The sequence below is a fragment of the Centropristis striata genome, chromosome 8 (genome assembly GCF_030273125.1).
Source record: "Centropristis striata isolate RG_2023a ecotype Rhode Island chromosome 8, C.striata_1.0, whole genome shotgun sequence".
Classification (NCBI taxonomy): Eukaryota; Metazoa; Chordata; class Actinopteri; order Perciformes; family Serranidae; genus Centropristis; species Centropristis striata.
Window position 1 is genome coordinate 4,639,845 of NC_081524.1, and position 21,652 is coordinate 4,661,496.

The 21,652-nt window shown below is 36.0% G+C and overlaps 1 protein-coding gene across 1 annotated transcript in view; it reads left to right on the forward strand.

Annotated features, from left to right (window-relative positions):
* The window catches only part of grik3 (glutamate ionotropic receptor kainate type subunit 3), a 219,166-nt gene that overhangs the window by 115,475 nt on the left and 82,039 nt on the right, over window positions 1–21,652 (forward strand). Inside the window, exons 2-7 of the mRNA XM_059339180.1 lie at window positions 855–1,028; window positions 1,928–2,185; window positions 3,457–3,638; window positions 8,424–8,477; window positions 14,583–14,753; window positions 18,675–18,818. Of these exons, the coding sequence (XP_059195163.1) occupies window positions 855–1,028; window positions 1,928–2,185; window positions 3,457–3,638; window positions 8,424–8,477; window positions 14,583–14,753; window positions 18,675–18,818 (983 nt within the window). The remainder of the gene's footprint in view (window positions 1–854; window positions 1,029–1,927; window positions 2,186–3,456; window positions 3,639–8,423; window positions 8,478–14,582; window positions 14,754–18,674; window positions 18,819–21,652) is intronic.

Below are 21,652 nucleotides of genomic sequence, written 5' to 3' on the forward strand. Positions count from 1 at the left end.
CATTTTGTGTCTTTTTTGGTCATTTTGTGTCCTTTTTGGTCATTTTTTGTCTTTTTTTGGTCATTTTGTGTCTTTTTGGTAATTTTGTATCTTTTTTAGATCATTTTGTGGTCATTTTGTGTCTTTTTTTAGATCATTTTGTGGTCATTTTGTGTCTTTTGTGGTCATTTTGTATCTTTTTTAGATCATTTTGTGGTCATTTTGTGTCTTTTTTGGTCAATTCGTGTCTTTTTTGGTCATTTTGTGTCCTTTTTGGTCATTTTGTGTCTTTTTTTGGTAATTTTGTGTCTTTTTTTGGTCATTTTGTGTCTTTTTTAGATCATTTTGTGGTCATTTTGTGTCTTTTTTGGTCATTTTGTGTCTTTTTTTAGATCATTTTGTGGTCATTTTGTGTCTTTTGTGGTCATTTTGTATCTTTTTTAGATCATTTTGTGGTCATTTTGTGTCTTTTTTGGTCAATTCGTGTCTTTTTTTGGTCATTTTGTGTCTTTTTTGGTCATTTTGTGTATTTTGTCGTCATTTTGTATCTTTTTTAGATCATTTTGTGGTCAATTTGTCTTTTTTGGTCAATTTGTGTCTTTTTGTGGTCAATTTGAGGCCTTTTTTGCTTAATTTTGTGTAATTTTTTGGTCATTTTGTGTCTTTTTTGATAATTTTGTGTCATTTTGTGGTCAATTTGGGTAATTGTGTGTCTTTTCTGATTCACTGCTAGTCCTAAGTGCAGATGGCTCTCGATATATTCTCTATTTAGCCTTACCTGGAATCATGTCTGCGTTTTTTTCCCTCCTCTGCTTGTGATAATGTTTGAGACCGACTGCCATGGGCCTTACGTCTCTTCTTCTTCTGTTTCTCAGGTGGGATTTTCGAACAAACAGATGGACCCGTTTCACTCGTCAGCGCCGAGGAGCTCGCCTTTAAATTTGCTGTCAATAACATAAACAGAAACAGGACTTTGTTACCCAACACAACATTAACATATGACATTCAGAGGATTAATATCTACGACAGTTTTGAGGCGTCGAGGAAAGGTGAGTGGCTCGTTCTGTGTTTATTCAAGGATTGTGAGGAAGACAAATCTGGTTGGTCGAAGAAAAAAAACCCAAATGTCTGCATCATGATTGATTCCTGATTAACCCTTTGATGCACAACATAAAAAAACACCTTCTAATGCACAACATGGGTCAAAAATGACCCGCATTCATTCCCCATGTTATTTCATGCTGGCTGTGTGTTTCAATATCTTTTTTTTTATTACAACAGATCATTATATCCATTTTTCCTTCCATACTTTATGAAGAAAAATAGTTTTTGTATTTTTACATCAAGTTTACAGACATGGGTAAAAAAATGACCTTGTGCATTAGAAGCGTAGTGATACAAAAAGTGATTCATTAAATTAACAATTTGAGTATATGTGTAACTATGTTTGTCTTATTTTGAAGGTTTAACTGTAAAAGAGTTGTTAGAACCACCAGATTACATTGGAAAATCACATATTTTAACATTTGAGACTTATTAGAGCCACCAAATAATAATTTGCATTGGAAAAAAACACCAATTTAGTTAGTTAAATGAATTTAGTTAGTTAATATTTGTGTCTTCTTTGTAAGGTTTTAAATTGGTGACAACATATAAACACCTTCTAATGCACAACATGGGTCAAAAATCACCTTGTGCATTAGAAGCGTAGCCTAATGATAAAAAAGGGTTTTTTTATTCAAAAAACTAAGAAATGAAAACAAAAAATTAGGATGCATGATGCTCAAAAACAAGTTATTTGAGGAAAACCTGCAACACTGAATTAATTTATTACAAAGATATAGAATATAAAAACTTAGTCGGGTCACTTTAGACCACGTTGTGCATCAAAGGGTTAAACGGGCTGTGATACCTTATTCTCAAGTGTTCTTCTCTTGCTCCTCTCCAGCTTGTGATCAGCTGTCTTTAGGTGTGGTCGCCATATTCGGGCCGTCACATAGTTCATCGTCGAACGCTGTTCAGTCCATCTGCAACGCGCTGGAGGTGCCGCACGTCCAGGTGCGGTGGAAGCATCACCCCATGGACAACAGGGACAGCTTTTATGCCAATTTATACCCAGATTACTCTTCACTAAGCTATGCTATCCTGGACCTGGTGCAGTTCCTCAAGTGGAAAACAGCCACTGTCGTATACGACGACAGCACAGGTAAACACCAATATACAGTAGTACCCATGTGCAAAGTACTTAATTCCACAAAAACCAATAAATAATAAATAAATAATAAATAAATAAAAATAATAAATAAATAAAAAAGGAACTGATTTTTTAGGTGTGATTAGGGCTGCACGATTAATCAAATTTTAATCGTGATCACGTTTTTGATTTACGATTAAATGAACCTGATTGTCGGCGATATTTCCATTTTAAAATGCGTCTCTCCTGTATATCTAATCAAGCACTTTCTACACCAGTAGTCCTCCAACCACCAGGGGGCGGGGCCGTTTTTCTCCCCTGAAAAAAGCCTAGATGCTGATTGGATAGAACGCTAAGCAGGATGTGACGTAGTACTCGACAACACGACAACACCCGCCATTTGTAAAAGCCGGCGAAGCAGTGTTGCCAACTTAGGAACTTTGTTGCTATATTTAGAGACTTTTCAGACCCCCTTAGCGACTATTTTTCAAAAAAAGCGACTGGCGACAAATCCAGCGGCTTTTTCTGGTGTTATTGGAGACTCCTTCTTACTCTTCTTGACGAGCCGCGGGGGCGGAAGCTCTTTTTAACGAGCCTCCGGCCCCCGCGGCTCGTCAAGAAGAGTAAGAACGAGTCAAAGTGGCACAGTCCTCCTGCAGCAGTCTCTCCCAGCTGCAGAGCCGGAGGGGATGTAAACCCCTTAGTGTCCATTCTGCAAATTGCTAATAGGCTAACAGTTAGCTCTGTAGCAGTACAGTGTGTATGTGCTGCTGCTGCAGGAGGTGTTCACATAGTGATCTCTGTTTGTTTACAACAAGCACCGGACACTAAAAACTGTTCCTATTGTTTGTTTACAAGTAGTGCAATGAAAATACAGATGTTTTCCCTAACATGATGAATAATCATGATTAATAATCGCAGTGATTATAATGCATTATAATGAGAATTGTTATACACCAATATCATTGCAAAACAATAAAAGTTACCAGCAATTATGAACAATTATGATACATGGTAATTTTGTGTCTTTTTTAGATCATTTTGTGGTCAATTTGTGTCTTTTTTGGTCATTTGTTTCGTTTTTTTGGTAATTTTGTGTCTTTTTTGGTCATTTTATGTCTTTTTTGGTCATTTGTTTCCTTTTTTTGGTCAATTTGTGTCTTTCTGTGCTCATTTTTTTGTCATTTTGTGGTCAATTTGTGTCCTTTTTTTGGCCATTACCGTGCAGCCCTATGTTTTATACTGTTTCCCACGTCTTCATTTGCTCTGTTTCTCCCCCTCAGGTCTCATCAGACTACAGGAGCTGATAATGGCCCCGTCCAGGTACAACATTCGGCTAAAGATCCGCCAGCTTCCTCTGGACTCACAGGACACCAGACCCCTCCTCAAAGAGATGAAGAGGAGCCGGGAGTTTCGCATCATCTTCGACTGCAGTCACCACATGGCTGCACAGATTCTCAAACAGGTTAGCAGAGACTCTGGTGGTGTCAGAGCCCAACAAGAGGAAGCATGTGGTCCTCTTCCACACAGCTGTCTGTCCCTGGCATTCACAGCTTCACATGTGTTCTGGATGGAAATATGGAGGCTTTGACTTGCCAAGAACTTGGGAGGAGAGGAGCAGCAGAAGGTGTGTCGGTAATAATTAAGCAGCAGAGAAACTCTGCTGTCAGGGAGAGTGTGATTTCTACTGGTGCCACCTGCCTGATCACATCTACTGAGGAGAGAGACGAGTAGAGTAGAGGCCAATGTTTGGTATCTAATCTCAAAGTGACCAATTGATATTTGTGTTTTTCTGTAAGATCTTATGCAGCCAAACGTGTCATAGTTTGATATCAGCTGCACTGCATAGCATTGTATATATATAAATATATATTTATATATATTAAAATAGCTTTTCTTCTACAACCAACAGCTCCAAACCACAAAATATTCACTTTATTGATGTAAAAGATTAAGAAAAACTGCAAAAATTGACATTTGAGATGCTGGAATGGGTCTTTTTGGGTATTTTTGCTTAAAAATAGCTGTTCAGTTTTACAACTAGCCTATACAGGAACATCTCAATGCATTAGAATATGATGGAAAAGTCAATTTCAAATAGTTCAAGTCAAACAGCCACAACCAGCTGCACTGCATTGGTGTTCAGTTTTGCAGCTGGCTTTGCGTTATACAGGAGCATCTCAATACTTTAGAATATAATGGAAGAGTCCATTTCCACACTGTAAAAAAGGTGTTTAGTCTAAAAACAAGATAAAAACAGTAAATCTGAGGGAAATGATCTTGCTGCATGGATTATGAAATCTAGAAATAAGCATGTTGAACGCTTAAAATAAGAAATTAACTCTTAAAATAAGATAAATTATCTCACACTTCTAAATCTAAATTTTTTTTTATCTTGGTAAGAAACAAATAATTGTCAGGTCACTCTGCTCGGGCCAGTTCATCGTATCTTGTTTTAAGAGTTAATTTCTTATTTCAAGCGTACAACATGACACAAAAGACACAAAATGACCAAAAAAAGACACAAAATTACATAAAAAGACACAAAATGACCGAAAAAAGAGACAAAAAATGACAGAAAAAAAACCTAAATTACTTAAAAAAGAACAAAATGACCAAAAAAGGACACAAAATTACTAAAAAAAAAGACACGAAATGATTTAAAAACGACACAAAATTACCAAAAAAAGACACAGAATTACCAAAAAAGACACAAAATTATTTAAAAACAACAAAATTATTATGAAAGACACACAATTATTAAAAAATACACAAAATTACAAAAAAGACACAAAATTACCAAAATAAAGACACAAAATTACCAAAAATGACAGAAAAAAAACCCTAAATTACTTAAAAAAGAACAAAATTACCAAAAAAGGACACAAAATTACTAAAAAAAGACACAAAATGATTTAAAAACGACAAAATTATTATGAAAGACACACAATTATTAAAAAATACACAAAATTACCAAAAAAAGGAATTAAAGGGACCTTCCACATACAACACGGTAAAGTGCCATTCATATAAAACTCGCTATGAGTTTGAGACCCATGATTTAGAGTATAGATAACAAAAATAACTGCAAAAATAACCCATAAACTTAGTTTTTTTTCATGTTTACTGTATGTATAAATTCTGATCTTGCTCAAAATTACCAACATTTTTCATGGATGAATTGTTGACTCGACTTCTATATAAACATCCCACAAACAAGCAAAAGATCCAAAATGTTTAATTCCCAAAACATGCTTTGATTTAAACAATATTCAGCCAACAAAGAGCTGTCAGCGGTGCTCAGACAGACTGAGGAGGTGGTTTAATGCTCTGTAGATGTCAGAAACAGGCTGCTGGACCTCCTCCTCCTCCTCCTCCTCCTCCTCCTCCTCCTCCTCCTCCTCCTCCTCCTCCTCCTCCTCCTCCTCCTCCTCCCCTCCATTCAGAGCGCTGTCAGCTCCTGTTAACATGTTTACCAAATGCATCATCTCCTCCCCAGTTATTTAAATAACTCAGTCCTCCCAAGTTATTGAGATCTAAGTTGACATTTATTTGCTCGTGGCCAGTCGGCACATCTCGCACCGAGGAATCAGTGTCCTCTTGAGAGGAGAAGTGAGAGAAGGTTTTGGGGCGAAAACGCTCCAGACAGTTCCCGACCACGACCAAACCATCAGGGCGCTAAAGTACACACTACAGCTGCTAAAAAAAGGGAAAACAGGTTATAAGTAATGACAAGAATACCACATCCACCATCTTTAGTTACAGAAGTATGGCAAATTTTTTGCACAAGCACTGTGCATTTTAGAGCCCAAATGTGCATAAAAAACATGTTGCTCAGTACAGTATATTAGCTTGTAACTGATTGGTTATCCATAAGAATCATTTAATAAATATAAAGGGATGCAATCAAGGCATGCTTTTATTTTTTAAGACCTGATTATTATTTTCTTAATTCATCGATTAATAGTTTGTTCTGCAAAATGACTGAAATTGTGAAAAATACACATTACAAGTTCTGAAAGCCACAGTTATAATATATTACACATACATAATTATATATATATATATATATATATATATATATATATATATATATAGACCTGCACTGTGAGGTCCGGAAGGTCATTTGAAGCCTTTCAAAATAAAAGAGTAATAAAATAAAAAAAGAGTCTACAACTTTTCGTCATACGAAGAAACACAAACTGTCTTAATCTCTAGAACGTTATGTTGTAATTCTCTGACAAAAATAAATTCACAAGAACATAACAGAAATGTATACAGCACTTAAAATAAAATAAAACATTCTCATTGGAAAGAAAGGCTCGAAACTGATCAGAATCAGGAACATAGTGAACCAGTTGGTCAGTGAAAAGACGGTTTTCCTCATTGCCCTGTAAAGTTATATTAATTTGAAAGAATCGGGTTTAGGACTGTTTTTTGAATTACACATAAACATATTTACACATTAAAAGTATACATAAAATAAAGACCCAAGAAAAAAACACTGGGAAAGAAAAATATGTTCTTCCAGTATGCTCGCTTTTATTTTGAAAGGCTTCAAATCAACTTTCGGACCTCTTGTGTTTTTTCACCTCATCCAGTTGAACTGGAAAGATATATATATATTAACATTATATATATTGAACACATCAATACACATAAACAATTCCACAATGTACACATAAAATAAAGCCCCAAGAAATAAACACGGGGAACGAAAAATACGTACTTCCAGTATGCTCGCTTTTATTTTGAAAGGCTGCAGCCAGACCGTCTTGATATTTCCTGTTCCTGAGACCCAACAGAATTACATGGCATCATATTTTAAATTCCTTCCTGCAGCAGTGAAAAAATGATTTAATTAATAAAAACTCCTGCTCGAAATACAAAACGTGACATAAAGTTTCAATGTCATGTATTTGGCTTGATAGATGGAGAAGTGAATTTGCCTCCACATTGCAACTTATTTACATAACCTTGGCTTTTTTTTTTTCCCACAACAGATGGTACAATTAAACAGGAAGAACAGCCGCCATGGGAATGTGGTGCCTTTGAATGTAGATTGAGTGAAACAAGTGGCAGTGATGGAGTGTTGGAATATGAGGCAAAGATTAGCCAGCTCTGGTGATTGAAGGCTCTCCTCTCTGCTCCAATCACGTCACATGCCTCCAGCCATTGCAAACCATTTAAATGCATAGAAAAACGTCAAGTACGGTTATTATTTTGTAATTTCGTAGACCACATATGGTGCAGAAATACCAGCACGCCATAGCCAAAGCTTGCCCACACTGTAAAAAATGTCATGTTGTTTTTACAGAAAAAATCTGGCAGCTGTGGTTACCAGAATATTTCCGTAAAAAATACAGTACAATGTACAAGTACAGTGTCTTTTTATGGTCATTTTGTGTCTTTTTTGGTCATTTTGTGTCTTTTTTTGGACATTTTCTGTCTTTTTTTTTTTTTTTTACATTTTCTGTCTTTTTTGGTCATTTTGTGTGTTGTTTTGGATATTTTGTGTCTTTTTATGGTCATTTTGTGTCTTTTTATGGTCATTTTGTGTCTGTTTTTGGTCATTTTGTGTCTTTTTATGGTCATTTTGTGTCTTTTTTGGACATTTTCTGTCTTTTTTTTTACATTTTCTGTCTTTTTTGGTCATTTTGTGTGTTGTTTTGGATATTTTGTGTCTTTTTTGGACATTTTGTGTCTTTTTATGGTCATTTTGTGTCTTTTTTGGACATTTTCTGTCTTTTTGTTTTTTTACATTTTCTGTCTTTTTTTTTTACATTTTCTGTCTTTTTTGGTCATTTTGTGTGGTTTTTTTGGACATTTTGTGTCTTTTTTGGTCATTTTGTGTCTTTTCATGGACATTTAGTGTCTTTTTGGGACATTTTGTGTCTTTTTACAGTTTTAGGATGTAAAATTTACAAGTTGTTCTGTAAAGTTATTTACATCCATACTGTATTTTAATGCAGAATTATTCTGGTAACCACAGCTGCTAGTTTTTTCCTGCAAAAGCAACAGAATTTTTTTTTTTACAGTGCATGAAATGAACAGCATGTTAGTCAGTGTGCTCATTAAAACCTGGCTGTTTGCTCCTCACTGATCAAGTCTTCTTGTGCATCTCTTTGTTGTTTCTTCTGTTGATTCTAAAATGCCCCGACATGATAAAATGACCGTTTTCTCTCCTCTCCTGTCTCTGTTCATTCATTCACCTCCTTCTTCCCCATCCTCCGTCTCCGTCTCCTTCCAGGCGCAGACCATGGGGATGATGACAGAGTATTACCACTATATCTTCACCACTCTGGTAATGTACCATGCTTGTTAATGCAAATAGAGTCTCGTTTGTTCTCATCTCCCCTTACGCTTGAGGTTTTGATGAATAGTGGCTAATTGCCAATGGGGTTTGGATCGAGTCCATAATATCAATTTTGTTTGACAAGCTGGAGGCATAATGGAGTCTTCAGTGCGCCGTAGTAAACACTCCGCTTTATAGTGAAGTCAACACAAGTCTTTGAGGTGGCAGCATTAAAAAAAACAACAGCTTGAGATTCAAAAGTAAATGTGGCGTCCAAGTTTAAAAAACGACCGAAATCGCTCCTCCGTGAGCTCCATATAAAGTTATGAATGCTGAATATTCCTAAAGAGAAATGTTTTAAAATGTAAAAAAAAAAGTGACAGCACAGATCCCCACCTTCATGAATAAATGGATAATGTTTTGTTTTTGTGGATTCAACTGACAAAAGAGTCATTTTGGAGGCTGCAGTTGTATTGTGACAGTTGTTTCTATTATTATGTCCACCCCATGCATATCAATGAGGGTGGTGGGGAACAATTAACAGCACAAGATGAGCAAAAAAGTGATTTTAGAAGGGAAAAAACACTAATTACCAATACAATTTTATTATTATTGATATAAAAGATTAAGAATAACTGCAAAAATTGACATTTGAGATGCTGGAATGGGTCATTTTAGGTATTTTTGCTCAAATGAAATAAGCATAATAAAGAGAAAATTATAAAATAGATGCAGCTACACACAGAGTATGATTTTAGAAGGGAAAAACACTAATTACCAGTACAATTTTATTATTATTGATATAAAAGATTAAGAATAACTGCAAAAATTGACATTTGAGATGCTGGAATGGGTCATTTTAGGTATTTTTGCTTAAATGAATAAAGATAAAAAAATTATAAAAAGATTTAGGTACACACAGAGTATGATTTTAGAAGGGAAAAACACTAATTACCAACACAATTTTCAGCTAGAATGAGAAAAATTGGTTTAAGCTGGGCGTACCAAATAAACTGGCAACTGGAGTGTTTGTCTTCAGGATGAACAAGTGCCACAGATGGAGTAAAGAATTCAGAATATTTTGAGAGTCTAAAATGTTGTTTTTTGGCCTTTTTCATGATTTGTTGACAATAAAAAATATCACCTGCCCCCGCGACCCGGCCCCCGGATAAGCGGAGGAAAATGGATGGAACAGCCTGATCTTTTAAAAATCAGAATAGTTTTTTTGCTTGAACATGATTTTATTCAGTATTAGATATGTTTAACGCAACCTGGGTTTGTTTCCATTCCCGTTCCCATCTTGAGCATTTTAAGTTGCAGAGGACTGATCTCCTCTGACTAATACAAGCCGAGGCAGCAGGGAGCCGCTGCTGCTCGTCACTGAGACGCTGACAATCTGGAGACAAACAGACTGAATGGGAATGAATACCAGCGTGATCTGTGCTGTTCCTTTCACTCTCTGTTATCGTCTCCGTTTCTGCTCCTCCCGTGCACACACACCCTCCCCGCCCGTCTCTCCGGACTCGTCCAGTCTGTTGTGATGATACGATATGACATAAAAGGTCCAGGCGTGACATGTGTCATCTTTTACACTTGACAGCCCGGGCAATGACATTGTTCTCTGTATGATTGTGGAGCATGTCCGCATTAATATCAAGATGCAAAAGTTGCTTTTCCACTGGTTTCTGTTTTTGCATCACAGCAGTGGCGGACTGCCCATTGTCGCCCTCCCTTCGTGTTCTGTCTTGAAAATTATAAATATTAATAAAAAAAGAAACGTGCTGAGTCACATGACATGTGGTCATTGCCTTGCCCCCTTTAGACAGTCAGATTGGTGTGACAGATCATTGCCTTGCCCCCCATTAGACGGTCAGATCAGTGTCACAGATCATTGCCTTGCCCCCCTTTAGACACAAAATGACTGAAAAACATTAAATTGCTTTAAAAAGACACAAAATGACAAAAAATACATAAAATGACCCAAAAAAGACACAAAATTACCAAAAAAGACCCAAAATGACCCAAAAAAAAGACACAAAATTACCAAAACAAAGACACAAAATTACCAAAAAAGGCCCAAAATGACCCAAAAAAAGACACAAAATTACCAAAACAAAGACACAAAATTACCAAAAAAAGTAATTAAAGGGACCTTCCACACACAACACGGTAAAGTGCCATTCATATAAAACTCACATTAAACTTTCATATCAAGGTGGGGGCCACAAAATATTGTCACGAGGGCCGCAATTGGCCCGCGGGCCGCGAGTTTGAGACCCATGCCCTAGATGGTTCGGTTCATTGGTTTTAATTGTCAGTACCATATTATTAATGACTTTGATCTGGGTCTCCTTGTAACTTAATGCTAATCATAATCAAGAATGAAGATTATTGCATTAAACAGTCTGAGTCTGCCACTGCATAACAGTTTAACCTGAAAACTTTTATTCAAAGTGATTCCCAGCAATATTTTTGCCCATGAAGGAAGGATATCTTTATAGAATCAGCGCGGTATCTATCTAATGCTGCAATAAGCTGTCATATTGATAGACACACCATTAAGGAGATTATACCTGGCGGCTTTATTTGATCCAAAATGATGAATACTTGCGTGGTATACATGGCAATACAATTTCCTCTCGATGGAATCCACTGATGTCTGTGTTTTATCTTGTGAGGTGAGGGAAATGCCGACTTATTAGAGCGTGAAAAGGCAACAGCAGTGGTATGGGGGTAATAACTTCCTTGTCCTTTAAAATGAGTCTGTCATAGCTATCTGGAAGAACCTGAAGCTGAGAACTTTGTTATCTTCGCCACCTCTAGAACACTTCTGCATGCACTCAGATATGTACTGCATGTTCTCCGGGTACAGATTTCACACTGTAAAAAGCCACCTCACAAAAACAAGGGAAAAAGGTACAAAAATTAGGAGTATTTTGCCTTAAAATAGCTAAATTATCTGCCAATGGAACAAGAAAATGTGTCTTGTCAAGACTTTCCAGAACAAGTAAAAATATCTAATCTTAATAAACCCAAAAATACCTTATAATTAGTGTATTCTAACTAATAACAAGTGCATTTTTCTTGATTCTAATGAAATACACGTGACCTATTTTCTCAATATGATGAAAAATATTCCTGAATTAATAATCAGTATATGCTAGAGCCATCATCTTGACATAATGATATATAGGCATTATATTTCTAGAAACCAGCAAAGACAGACTAAAAACGAGTGAACTTTTCTTGATACAGCTACAAAGATTTCCATCTGGCTGCTTGTTTTAAGGGTGCGAAGAGGTGAAATTATGTCAAACTTATGATTTCTTAGTTATGCTTGAAATCAGAAATGATTACTTTGAAATAGCAGTTTTATACTTGTGTTGATGAAACAGCTTTGTAACTTTTGATATTCTAGTTTCAAGCATGTATTTACTCATAAAATCTCAGTAACAAGCTGTAATATAATCTTAATTTAAGAAATCTTGTCAAGTGAATTATCTGTCCATGCAGCAAGATCATTTCCCTCAGATTTAGTGTTTTTATCTGGTTTTTATCTTGCTTTTTTTTGCACAAAATGAACAAAAATAGATACAATATGAACAAAAAAAGACACAAAATGAACAAAAAAAGACACAAAAAGACAAAAACACGCCAAAAAAATCTCCCCAGTGTTACCCTATGGAGAGGCTAGAGTGATGACATCATCTAAAAAAAGACACAACATGAACATAAAAGGCCACAAAATGACCAAAAAAGACACAAAATGACCAACAACATGAAATCTTAAAAGTGCAGTGTAGAAATGCACAAAATTATACATGCATTTGAGCATGAAATATGTTAAGTTACTGCACTGTAAACATATTTAAAATTGCAGTTTCATCATATCTGGTTAAGTGCACTGTCCTATATCTGGCGATGGAAAATTGTGGCCCCCTGCAGCATTTAAGTTGCCCATCCCTGCTCCAAGATATTTAATCTTAACTAGATCTCAGTTTTTGCAGTGCAGCGTGAGGCTGCAGCATGCAGCATCATGTTGATGTTGTGTTATTGACGTGTGCGGTGCGGAAAGTGAACTTATAATTGGAACAAGTCACTTTTCTGACATCCCAAAATGCCCTAATAGAAACGAGGATGTCACAAAAGACGAATTATATTTTTTTACAAACAATTCTGTCCCAGTTAGTTTGTATTCTTAGCTTCAAAGATGGGAAACTTATAACCTGATCTACTTTCCTGAATGTCATATAGAACAACAGTGATTTACTTTGATCTCTGCTCATGAAAGAGAGTACTGTACTGCGTTCTGGTGGGAAAGAAATAAAAGAGGAGAAATATTCCAGTGACTGGCGGCGAGTGTTCTTTAGTAAGTGTCTTACACGCTCTCGTTCCTGCAGCACTAACCCCACAGGGTGCTAATGAAATATCTATGTTCATCCAAATGTCTTTTCCGAGCCCCCTGGCCTATTCCGGCACGACATGTGTCAACATGTGACTTCACACTTCAGCTACAATGGCTGCCCCAGAAATTACAGCGGCTAAAATTGAATTGCTTTTTTTTTTTTTTGCCAAGGGAATGCAAGTGTTGAATTATTAATACGATCCAACGGAATTGCTGTTTTGTTTTTTCTTGTTCTCTAATTTGTCTGTGCTACTAACAATAATTAATCTCCCAAATAAGAATTTTGCACCTATAAAAGATCCTTTCACATGAACATGATTAAGAAAGACAAAATATATTACAAGCTTGTAGTTTATGCAGTGTAATTCATTACTGTGTAGACACAAAAACAATAACAATTTGTCAATCCTAAAAGGGTTTACCAGCAGAAAAGCGACTCCGCCACCAGAGCATTTTTAGATTTTATTTATTACACCGACACTGTATCCAAACAGTGTGATTAACCCTTTGATGCACAACATGGGTCTAAAGTGACCTGATATGTATGAGTTTTTATGTTCTATATCTTTGCAATGAATTATTTTCATCATTCAGTATTCCAGGTTTTCCTCAATTAGTTTGTTTTTGATCATCATACATCCTAATTTTATGTTTTCCTTTATTCGTTTTTTTTTTAAATCCCTTTTTGTGTCACTACTCTTCTAATTCACAACATGGGTCAAAAATATATCCATTTTTTAGCTAAGTAGCTTGTTAAGCTAACTACTTAGCTAACTTCTTTGCTAAGTAGCTTGCTAAGCTAACTACTTAGCTAACTTCTTGGCTAAGTAGCTTGTTAAGCTAACTACTTAGCTAACTTCTTGGCTAAGTAGCTTGTTAAGCTAACTACTTAGCTGTTTTCCTTAATTAGTTTGTTTTTGATCATCATAGAGCCTAATTTTATGTTTTCATTTATTATTATTTTTTTTTTAAATCCCTTTTTGTGTCACTGCTCTTCTAATGCACAGCATGGGTCAAAAATATTTATCCATTTTTTAGCTAAATAGCTTGTTAAGCTAACTACTTAGCTAACTTCTTGGCTAAGAAGTAGCTTGTTAAGCTAACTACTTAGCTAACGTCTTGGCTAAGTAGCTTGTTAAGCTAACTACTTAGCTAACTTCTTGGCTAAGTAGCTTGTTAAGCTAACTACTTAGCTAACTTCTTGGCTAAGTAGCTTGTTAAGTTAACTACTTAGCTAACTTCTTGGCTAAGTAGTTAGCTTAGCAAGCTACTTAGACAAGTAGTTTGCTATGTAATAATACAAAAACGTTTTTTCTTCATAAAGTATGAGAGGCAAAATGGAAATAATGATCTGTTGTTATCAAAAACAAGATATTTAAAGAATACTTGGAATATTCAATCATAAAATAAGTTGATATCAATACATAGAGCACAGAAACACACAGCAGCATTAAATAACATGGGGAATGAATGAGGGTCATTTTTGACTCATGTTGTGCATCAAAGGGTTAAATCTCCTGATTTGACTGTGTTTCTCCTTTCTTTCACTGTATTTGGTCTTATTATAGCATCTCTTTAATCAACAGCTGCGTCATTCTCTTTTCATGTGAGCAGCGAGCATCCAGGATAAATACTTAACACAAGGATGCTCAGTGCTGGCAGACTAAATGAGAATCCATCTTTCATTACTGTCGTCTCTCAAAAAAAAGGACCTGATGGCTATTGACCTGGAGCCGTATCGCTTCTGTGGTGTCAACATGACCGGCTTCCGCATCCTCAACGTGGATAATCCCCAGGTCGCATCCATCGTGGAGAAATGGTCGATGGAGAGGCAGTTACCGCCCAAACCTGACTCAGGCCTGCTGGAAGGCATCATGACGGTATGTTTTATTACTTCTGTGTTGTTCCATATAAAGTCAGTCACAAAAATGTCAATAACACGCCACCTATCTATCCATCTATCTATCTGTCTGTCTGTCTGTCTGTCTTATCTTATCTTTGCCCGTGGTAAGAAATGCTTTTAACTTTAACCCATAAGAACCCATGGTGACACCCGTGTTACAAACACTTTAAATCTTCTAGAATCTCCCATATTCACCTTAATTCAGGGGTCTCAAACTCAAATTACCTGGGGGTCGCTGGAGGCAGTATCAAAATGACCAAAAAAAAGACACAAAATGACCAAAAAAAAGACACAAAATGACAGAAAAAAACTTTAATTGGTTAAAAAAGACCCAAAATGACCAAAAAAGACACAAAATTACTAAAAAAAGACCCAAAATGACCAAAAAAGACACAAAATGACAAAAAAGACAAAATGACAGAAAAAACAACCTTAATTGCTTAAAAAAGACACAAAATGACCAAAAAAAAGTTGCAAATTTACTAGATTAAAGTGGCAAATCTACAAGAAAAAAAGTCGCAGATTTAAGAGATTTAAAGTGCCATTATATTATATTATATTATATTATATTATATTATATTATATTATATTATATTATATTATATTATTCCTGTCATTGCCCCTGTTTCAGGCTCTTTGAACTGGCTCGTTTGGGACCCACACATCATTACTACTTGACAATTACTAAAACCACTTTTTTGGGTACATGTCCTGATGTATACAAAGAGACTCTTCGGGCCGTGGTTTAGGCATAAATGGAATATAAACACTGAAGAGCGTGGAGTTCAGCTACAGTTCAGCTAAATCTTAAATGGCAAAGATGCATATTTGAAGTGATGTTAAAAGTGCTGTGGCCTTCACTACCACACTGAGTGGCTCTTGCTATTGTCCTGGGATTTTGTGCACTCCAATGTCCTCATCATTCTCGTAGGAAAAAAACATCCTGTTGATTAGAGAGTTTAGAGGACGAAAAGCTACAAGGTTACAAAAAGGTAAGCACGGTGTGGACAAAACAGCTCGGTGAAAAGTAGAGGTACAGCAGGGGTCTCAGAACGGACAAGCTGTCTAGCATTACACCCATTAAGTTTACTTTTCTCTCCCATAATCGAGGCAAAAAGATGACGCTAGATCAGACCTGGGCATTAGGCGGCCCGCTGGCTGTCCAGAAGTCATTACAACTGCAGTGCTTTTATTTTGAAGGTGCACAGAAATGCGATTGATAAAAAATACAGGCTTTGTTTTGTCATTTTTACGTCTATTTTTGGTCATTTTACATCTTTTTGGTCATTTTACGCCTTTCTTTGGTCATTTTGTGTCTTTTTTTTGTCATTCTGTCTTTTTTGGTAATTTTACGTCTTTTTTTGTCATTTAACGTCTTTTTTTGGTAATTTTGTGTGTTTTTTTTTATCATTTTAAGTCTTTTTTTGTCATTTTAAGTCTTTATTGGGGGTTTTTTGGTCAATTTGTGTCTTTCTTTGGTCATTTTACTCAAAATTACCCATATCCATTTTCTTTAGCTAAGTAGCTTGCTAACTTTTTGGCTAAGTATTTAGCTAAGTAGCTTGCTAAGCTAACTACTTAGCTACCTTTTTGGCTAAGTAGTTAGCTTAGCAAGCCACTTAGCCAAGTAGTTAGCTGTGTAATAATACAAAAAACTTTTTTTCTTCATAAAGTATGAGAGGCAAAATGGAAATAATGATCTGTTGTTATCAAAAACAAAATATTTAAAGAATACTTGGAATATTCAATCATAAAATAAGTTGATATCAATGGAATGGGAATGAATGAGACCCATGTTGTGCATCAACACCCTTTCGCACCAATTATCCTTTGCACGCAGCCATTTTCCATTCACATCTCTTCAGAACAGGTGCATCCCTTTACAGCCATTCTTTTTCTAATGGATAGTTTATAATGGACAATGCACCACTGTCTAAGTGTGTTTCTAGGAAAATGATCGAAGATGAACTTTAGCTCACTCCAATGGCCCTCACAGTCTAGATACAAAACGCAACACGGCTCGTTTGGGGACGAGATGGAGCAAATGTGTTCATAGCATGAATGTGCAAGCAACAAATCTGCAGAAAATTAATTATGCCATCACGACAGAAAAGATCTTCATGGAGGACTTCCAGTTCTTGCTGAATGCATACCTACAGCACAGGCTGTTCAAGCTGCTCTGGTGCAGAATTCAGGCTTCTACAGATTGTGTAGCAGTCAGTATATGTATAATCTGAATTAAATGGTAATTGTAGCAGGTGTCCATAAACAGACATCCATTTACATACTGTGATATAGGTCTAACACATGTAAATATTTGACTTTATTTATCCACAAACTAAGGGGGAGCTGATTTATTTGAATCTTTTATAAGTCATATGTCTACGAATCATCATTTGCCATTCCCATTGATTTGATATTACAAATTTATAACCCCCCTTCATCATCTAACATAAATAAATAATGTGGCAAGAATGCCAAAAGACGTTTTACTTTATTTCTTTTCCCTTTCATGATAAGTTTCATTATTTTGGAATAAACTTTTTAAAAGATTTGTTGTGCAAAATGCAAAAATATTAGCAGATCACAAACTCAAAACACAAATGACTGAAATATCTAAAATACAGCAATTAAATCCTAATGATAGTTTTCTCTAAAGGTACAGACATGTAAAAGCTCCATAAAGTGCACATTTAAATACAAAAAATATCTTAAATAAAAGCTGCAGCTTGCCTGGAGCAAGGATCACAGTGCATATTTGAACTAGGGCTGCAACTAACGATTATTTTCATTGTCGATTAATCTGACGATTATTCAAACATTCAACATTTTACGTCTTTTTTTGTCATTTTGTGTCTTTTTTGGTCATTTTGAGTCTTTTTTTTTGGTCATTTTGTGTATTTTTTTGGTCATTTTGTGTCTTTTTTGGTCGTTTTACGTCTTTTTTGGTCATTTTGTTTCTTTTTTGGTCAATTTGTGTCTTTTTTGATCATTTTGTGTCTTTTTTCATCATTTTACATCTTATTTTGGTCATTTTGTGTATTTTTTTGGTCATTTTACATCTTCTTTTTGGGTGATTTTTCATTAACCTTTTCATTGCATTAACCTAATAAATTGCTGGTTTACTGCATAACATACATGCTCCATATTGTTTTTGTGGTTTCAATGTATGTTATGTTTAAAATAAATGGAAAAGTGAGATAATGATTGTAGTTTTTACCATTTCGATACATCACCCAGCCCTATATATGCCGATGTGACATATATTGCAATGTGAATTTATGTTAAGCTAATTTTTTTATATCGTTCATTACCAGTGTGAACATTGGATGAATGGTGACCAAACTGTTTATGTCTTTGTGCAGGCATCAGCTGAATTAATGTTCACCCCTTATTCCAGACAGATTTTTTGGTCATTTTGTGTCTTTTTTTGGTCAATTTACATCTTTTTTGGTCAATTTGTGTCTTTTTTTGATCATTTTGTGTCTTTTTTGGTCATATTGTTTCCTTTTTTTGGTCATTTTGTGTCTTTTTTGGTAATTTTGTGTCATTTTTGGTCATTTTGTGTCTTTTTTTGGTCAATTTACATCTTTTTTGGTCATTCTGTGTCTTTTATTGTCTCTTATTTTGGTCCATTTGTGTCTTTTTTTTGTCAGTGATTTGTGTCTTTTTTGTAATTTTTACGTCTTTTTTTGGTTATTTTGTGTCTTTTTGTGTCTTTTTTGGTCATTTTACATATTTTTTTGGTCATTTTGTATCATATATTGCAATGTGAATTTATCTTAAACTCATGTTTTTGTTTCGTTCCTTACCAGTGTGAACATTGGATTGATGGTGACCAAACTGTTTATGTCTTTGCGCAGGCATCAGCTGAATTAATGTTCACCCCTTATTCCAGACAGATGCGGCTCTGACCTATGACGCGGTCCACATTGTGTCCGTCTCGTACCAGCACGCTCCTCAGATGACGGTCAACTCGCTGCAGTGCCATCGCCACAAACCCTGGAGGTTCGGAGGGCGCTTCATGAGCTTCATCAAAGAGGTGATGGCACACCTTTGGCCTGCTGCTGTTTGATTTAAGTGTTATTGATATTAGAGCGTGGGGTGATGGAGTGGCGAAGGAGGAGTGGAGTTAGGACCGTGTAGTCATCTGGGACTGGGATATTTACCCAGCAAATCAATCATATCCACACACAAAGCCAGCCCAGCCTTGATAGACACATCAAAGCAGTGTTGTTGTCAGCTTTATAAATTCCCTGTATTCATAACCTATTTTCCAGAAAGCACGTACTGTAACCTTTTGAAAGCACAACTAGTGTAATCGGCTCTTATTTAATCTAACATGAGAGTCTGACAGTGCCTCAGAATACACAAACAAGCCCGTGCAAAATGGCAGATTAAGGGTGAGCAGAGATGCTACTGTTTGTGTCTTGATTTGTTCAAACAACAAAATCATTTGTGTTTGTTTTTGTTCTGGGTGTGGTTAATAAACGGGAAGAACTCCTCTTATAATCTACTACCTTCTACACAGGTTGGCCCTCTAACTAGGACACCTCGTTGTGGTAACTACCCAAGATATTGGCATATTATACCCACAGAGCAATCAGGTTACCTGGAAAAAAATCATTACAACCACAGTGCTTTTATTTTGAAGGTGCACAGAAATCCGAATGGTAAAAAACTGTCTTTTTTGTCATTTTTCATCTTTTTTCGTGTCATTTTACGTCCTTTTTTGGTCATTTTTGGTCATTTTGTGTATTTTTTAGGTCTTTTTTTTGGTAATTTTATGTGTTTTTTGCAAGCCCGTGCAAAATGGCAGATTAAGGGTGAGCAGAGATGCTACTGTTTGAATCTTGATTTGTTCAAACAACAAAATCATTTGTGTTTGTTTTTGTTCTGGGTGTGGTTAATAAATGGGAAGAACTCCTCTTATAATATATTGCATTGTAGATGAGATTAGATTAGATTCAACTTTATTGTCATTGCACATGTCACAAGTACAAAGCAACGAAATGCAGATACTTAAGCAGTAATTAAGTGAATCATAGTGCAATATATACAGGAATTAATTACATTTAAAAAATGCAGTATATACAGATATGGATTATATAAAAAATGCAGATCTAACTGTACAGTAGTGCAAATGAAGGAATACATTATGCTCTTCAACATACACAGGTTGGCCCTCTAACTAGGACACCTCGTTGTGGTAACTGCCCAGCACATTTGCATATTATACCCACAGAGCAATCAGAATGATGACTATGGGGGTCTGTCCATATAAGGGCAGAGCTAACCTCTTCCCTCAAGTCATCCACTTATCATTAACAAAATGGCTGACAACTTCTGTTCAGGGCCACATCCGGCTCGCTGGCTGTCCCTGTACGGCCCACGTGAGGTTACCTGAAAAAAATCATGATAACCGCAGTGCTTTTATTTTGAAAGTGCACAGAAATGTGAATGGTATGAAACATCGTCTTTTTTTGTCATTTTACGCCCTTTTTTTTGGTCATTTTGTGTCTTTTTTTGGTCAATTTACGTCTTTTTTGTCATTTTACGTCTTTTCGTCATTTTACATCCTTTTTTGGTCATTTTGTGTCTTTTAGTGTCTTTTTACGTCTTTTTTGTAATTTTGTGTATTTTTTTGGTCATTTTACGTCTTTTTTGGTCATTCTGTGTCCTTTTCTGGTCATGGTGTGCTTTTTTGGTCATTTTACGTCTTTTTTGGTAATTTTACATCTTTTTTGTCATTTTACGTCCTTCTTTGGTAATTTTGTGTCTTTTTTGGTAATTTTACGTCTTTTTTGTCATTTTGTGTGTTTTTGTGTCTTTTTTTGGTCATTTTATGTCTTTTTTTGGTCATTTTGTTTCTTTTTTTGGTCATTTTGTTTCTTTTTTTGGTCATTTTGTGTCTTTTTTTGGTAATGTTGTGTCTTTTTTTGGTCATTTTGTGTCTTTTTTTGTCATTTTACGTCTTTTTTTTGTCATTTTGTGTCTTTTTTTTGTCATTTTGTGTCTTTTTTCAGACCCTCTAAACCCCCCCTTCCAAAACTTTGTAAGGATATTGGGACATTTATTTATTTTTTTTTATACAGTGTAGCACGATCCCTTCAAGAGTGAACATGTGTGTGTGTGTGGCTGCTCACGCGGTCCATCCACTTGAGTGGAGAGAATCCAGGGTGACCCTGATCTCATGGTGTAATATCAGCAGCCACTCCCCCTGCAGTCCTGGGCAGCAGGATGTGGGGAGCTAAGTGTGGGGTAACTGCATCCCAGTTCACTGTTCTACAGGATTAGAATTAGGGCTGAAAAGGAGAAAGAGTAGAAGCGTTTGTTTCCCCCGGAGCATCAGTGTTGAATAAAGTGTGTCTGAGTGGGAGGTTTGAAACGGCCACCGCTGCTGCTGCTTGTGGCTCCTTCCAAGGATTTTCTTGATCAGCAGGCAGCGTCCTTGAGAGAGCAAAGCCTAATCTTCCATAATGGCACCAGTATATTTTTCTCTCCACTGGTAAAAAGGCAGAGACCTGGCATTTTAACTTGAGCTGCAGAGATAGGAGGAGTAAAATAAGATGTTTATAAAAAACCCTCCTGGTTTTACATGAGTTTTCAGGACTTTCTTGAGGTCAGATTATCACACAGACCTGTTAAAAACTGGGCATTGCAATTTAAAAAAAAAAGGGTTTCCCCGACAATTGCACAAATGCCAAGAAAACAAACAATGACAATCAGATACAGGTAAGAAGCCGTGAGTGCTGAAAGATAGCTACCTCCGTTAGACTCCTTGTAAAGTAATAACTTGCTACTTTGGGATTTGTCAGAAAAGACACAAAATTACCCAAAAAAGAATCAAATTGACCACAAAATGACACAAAATGA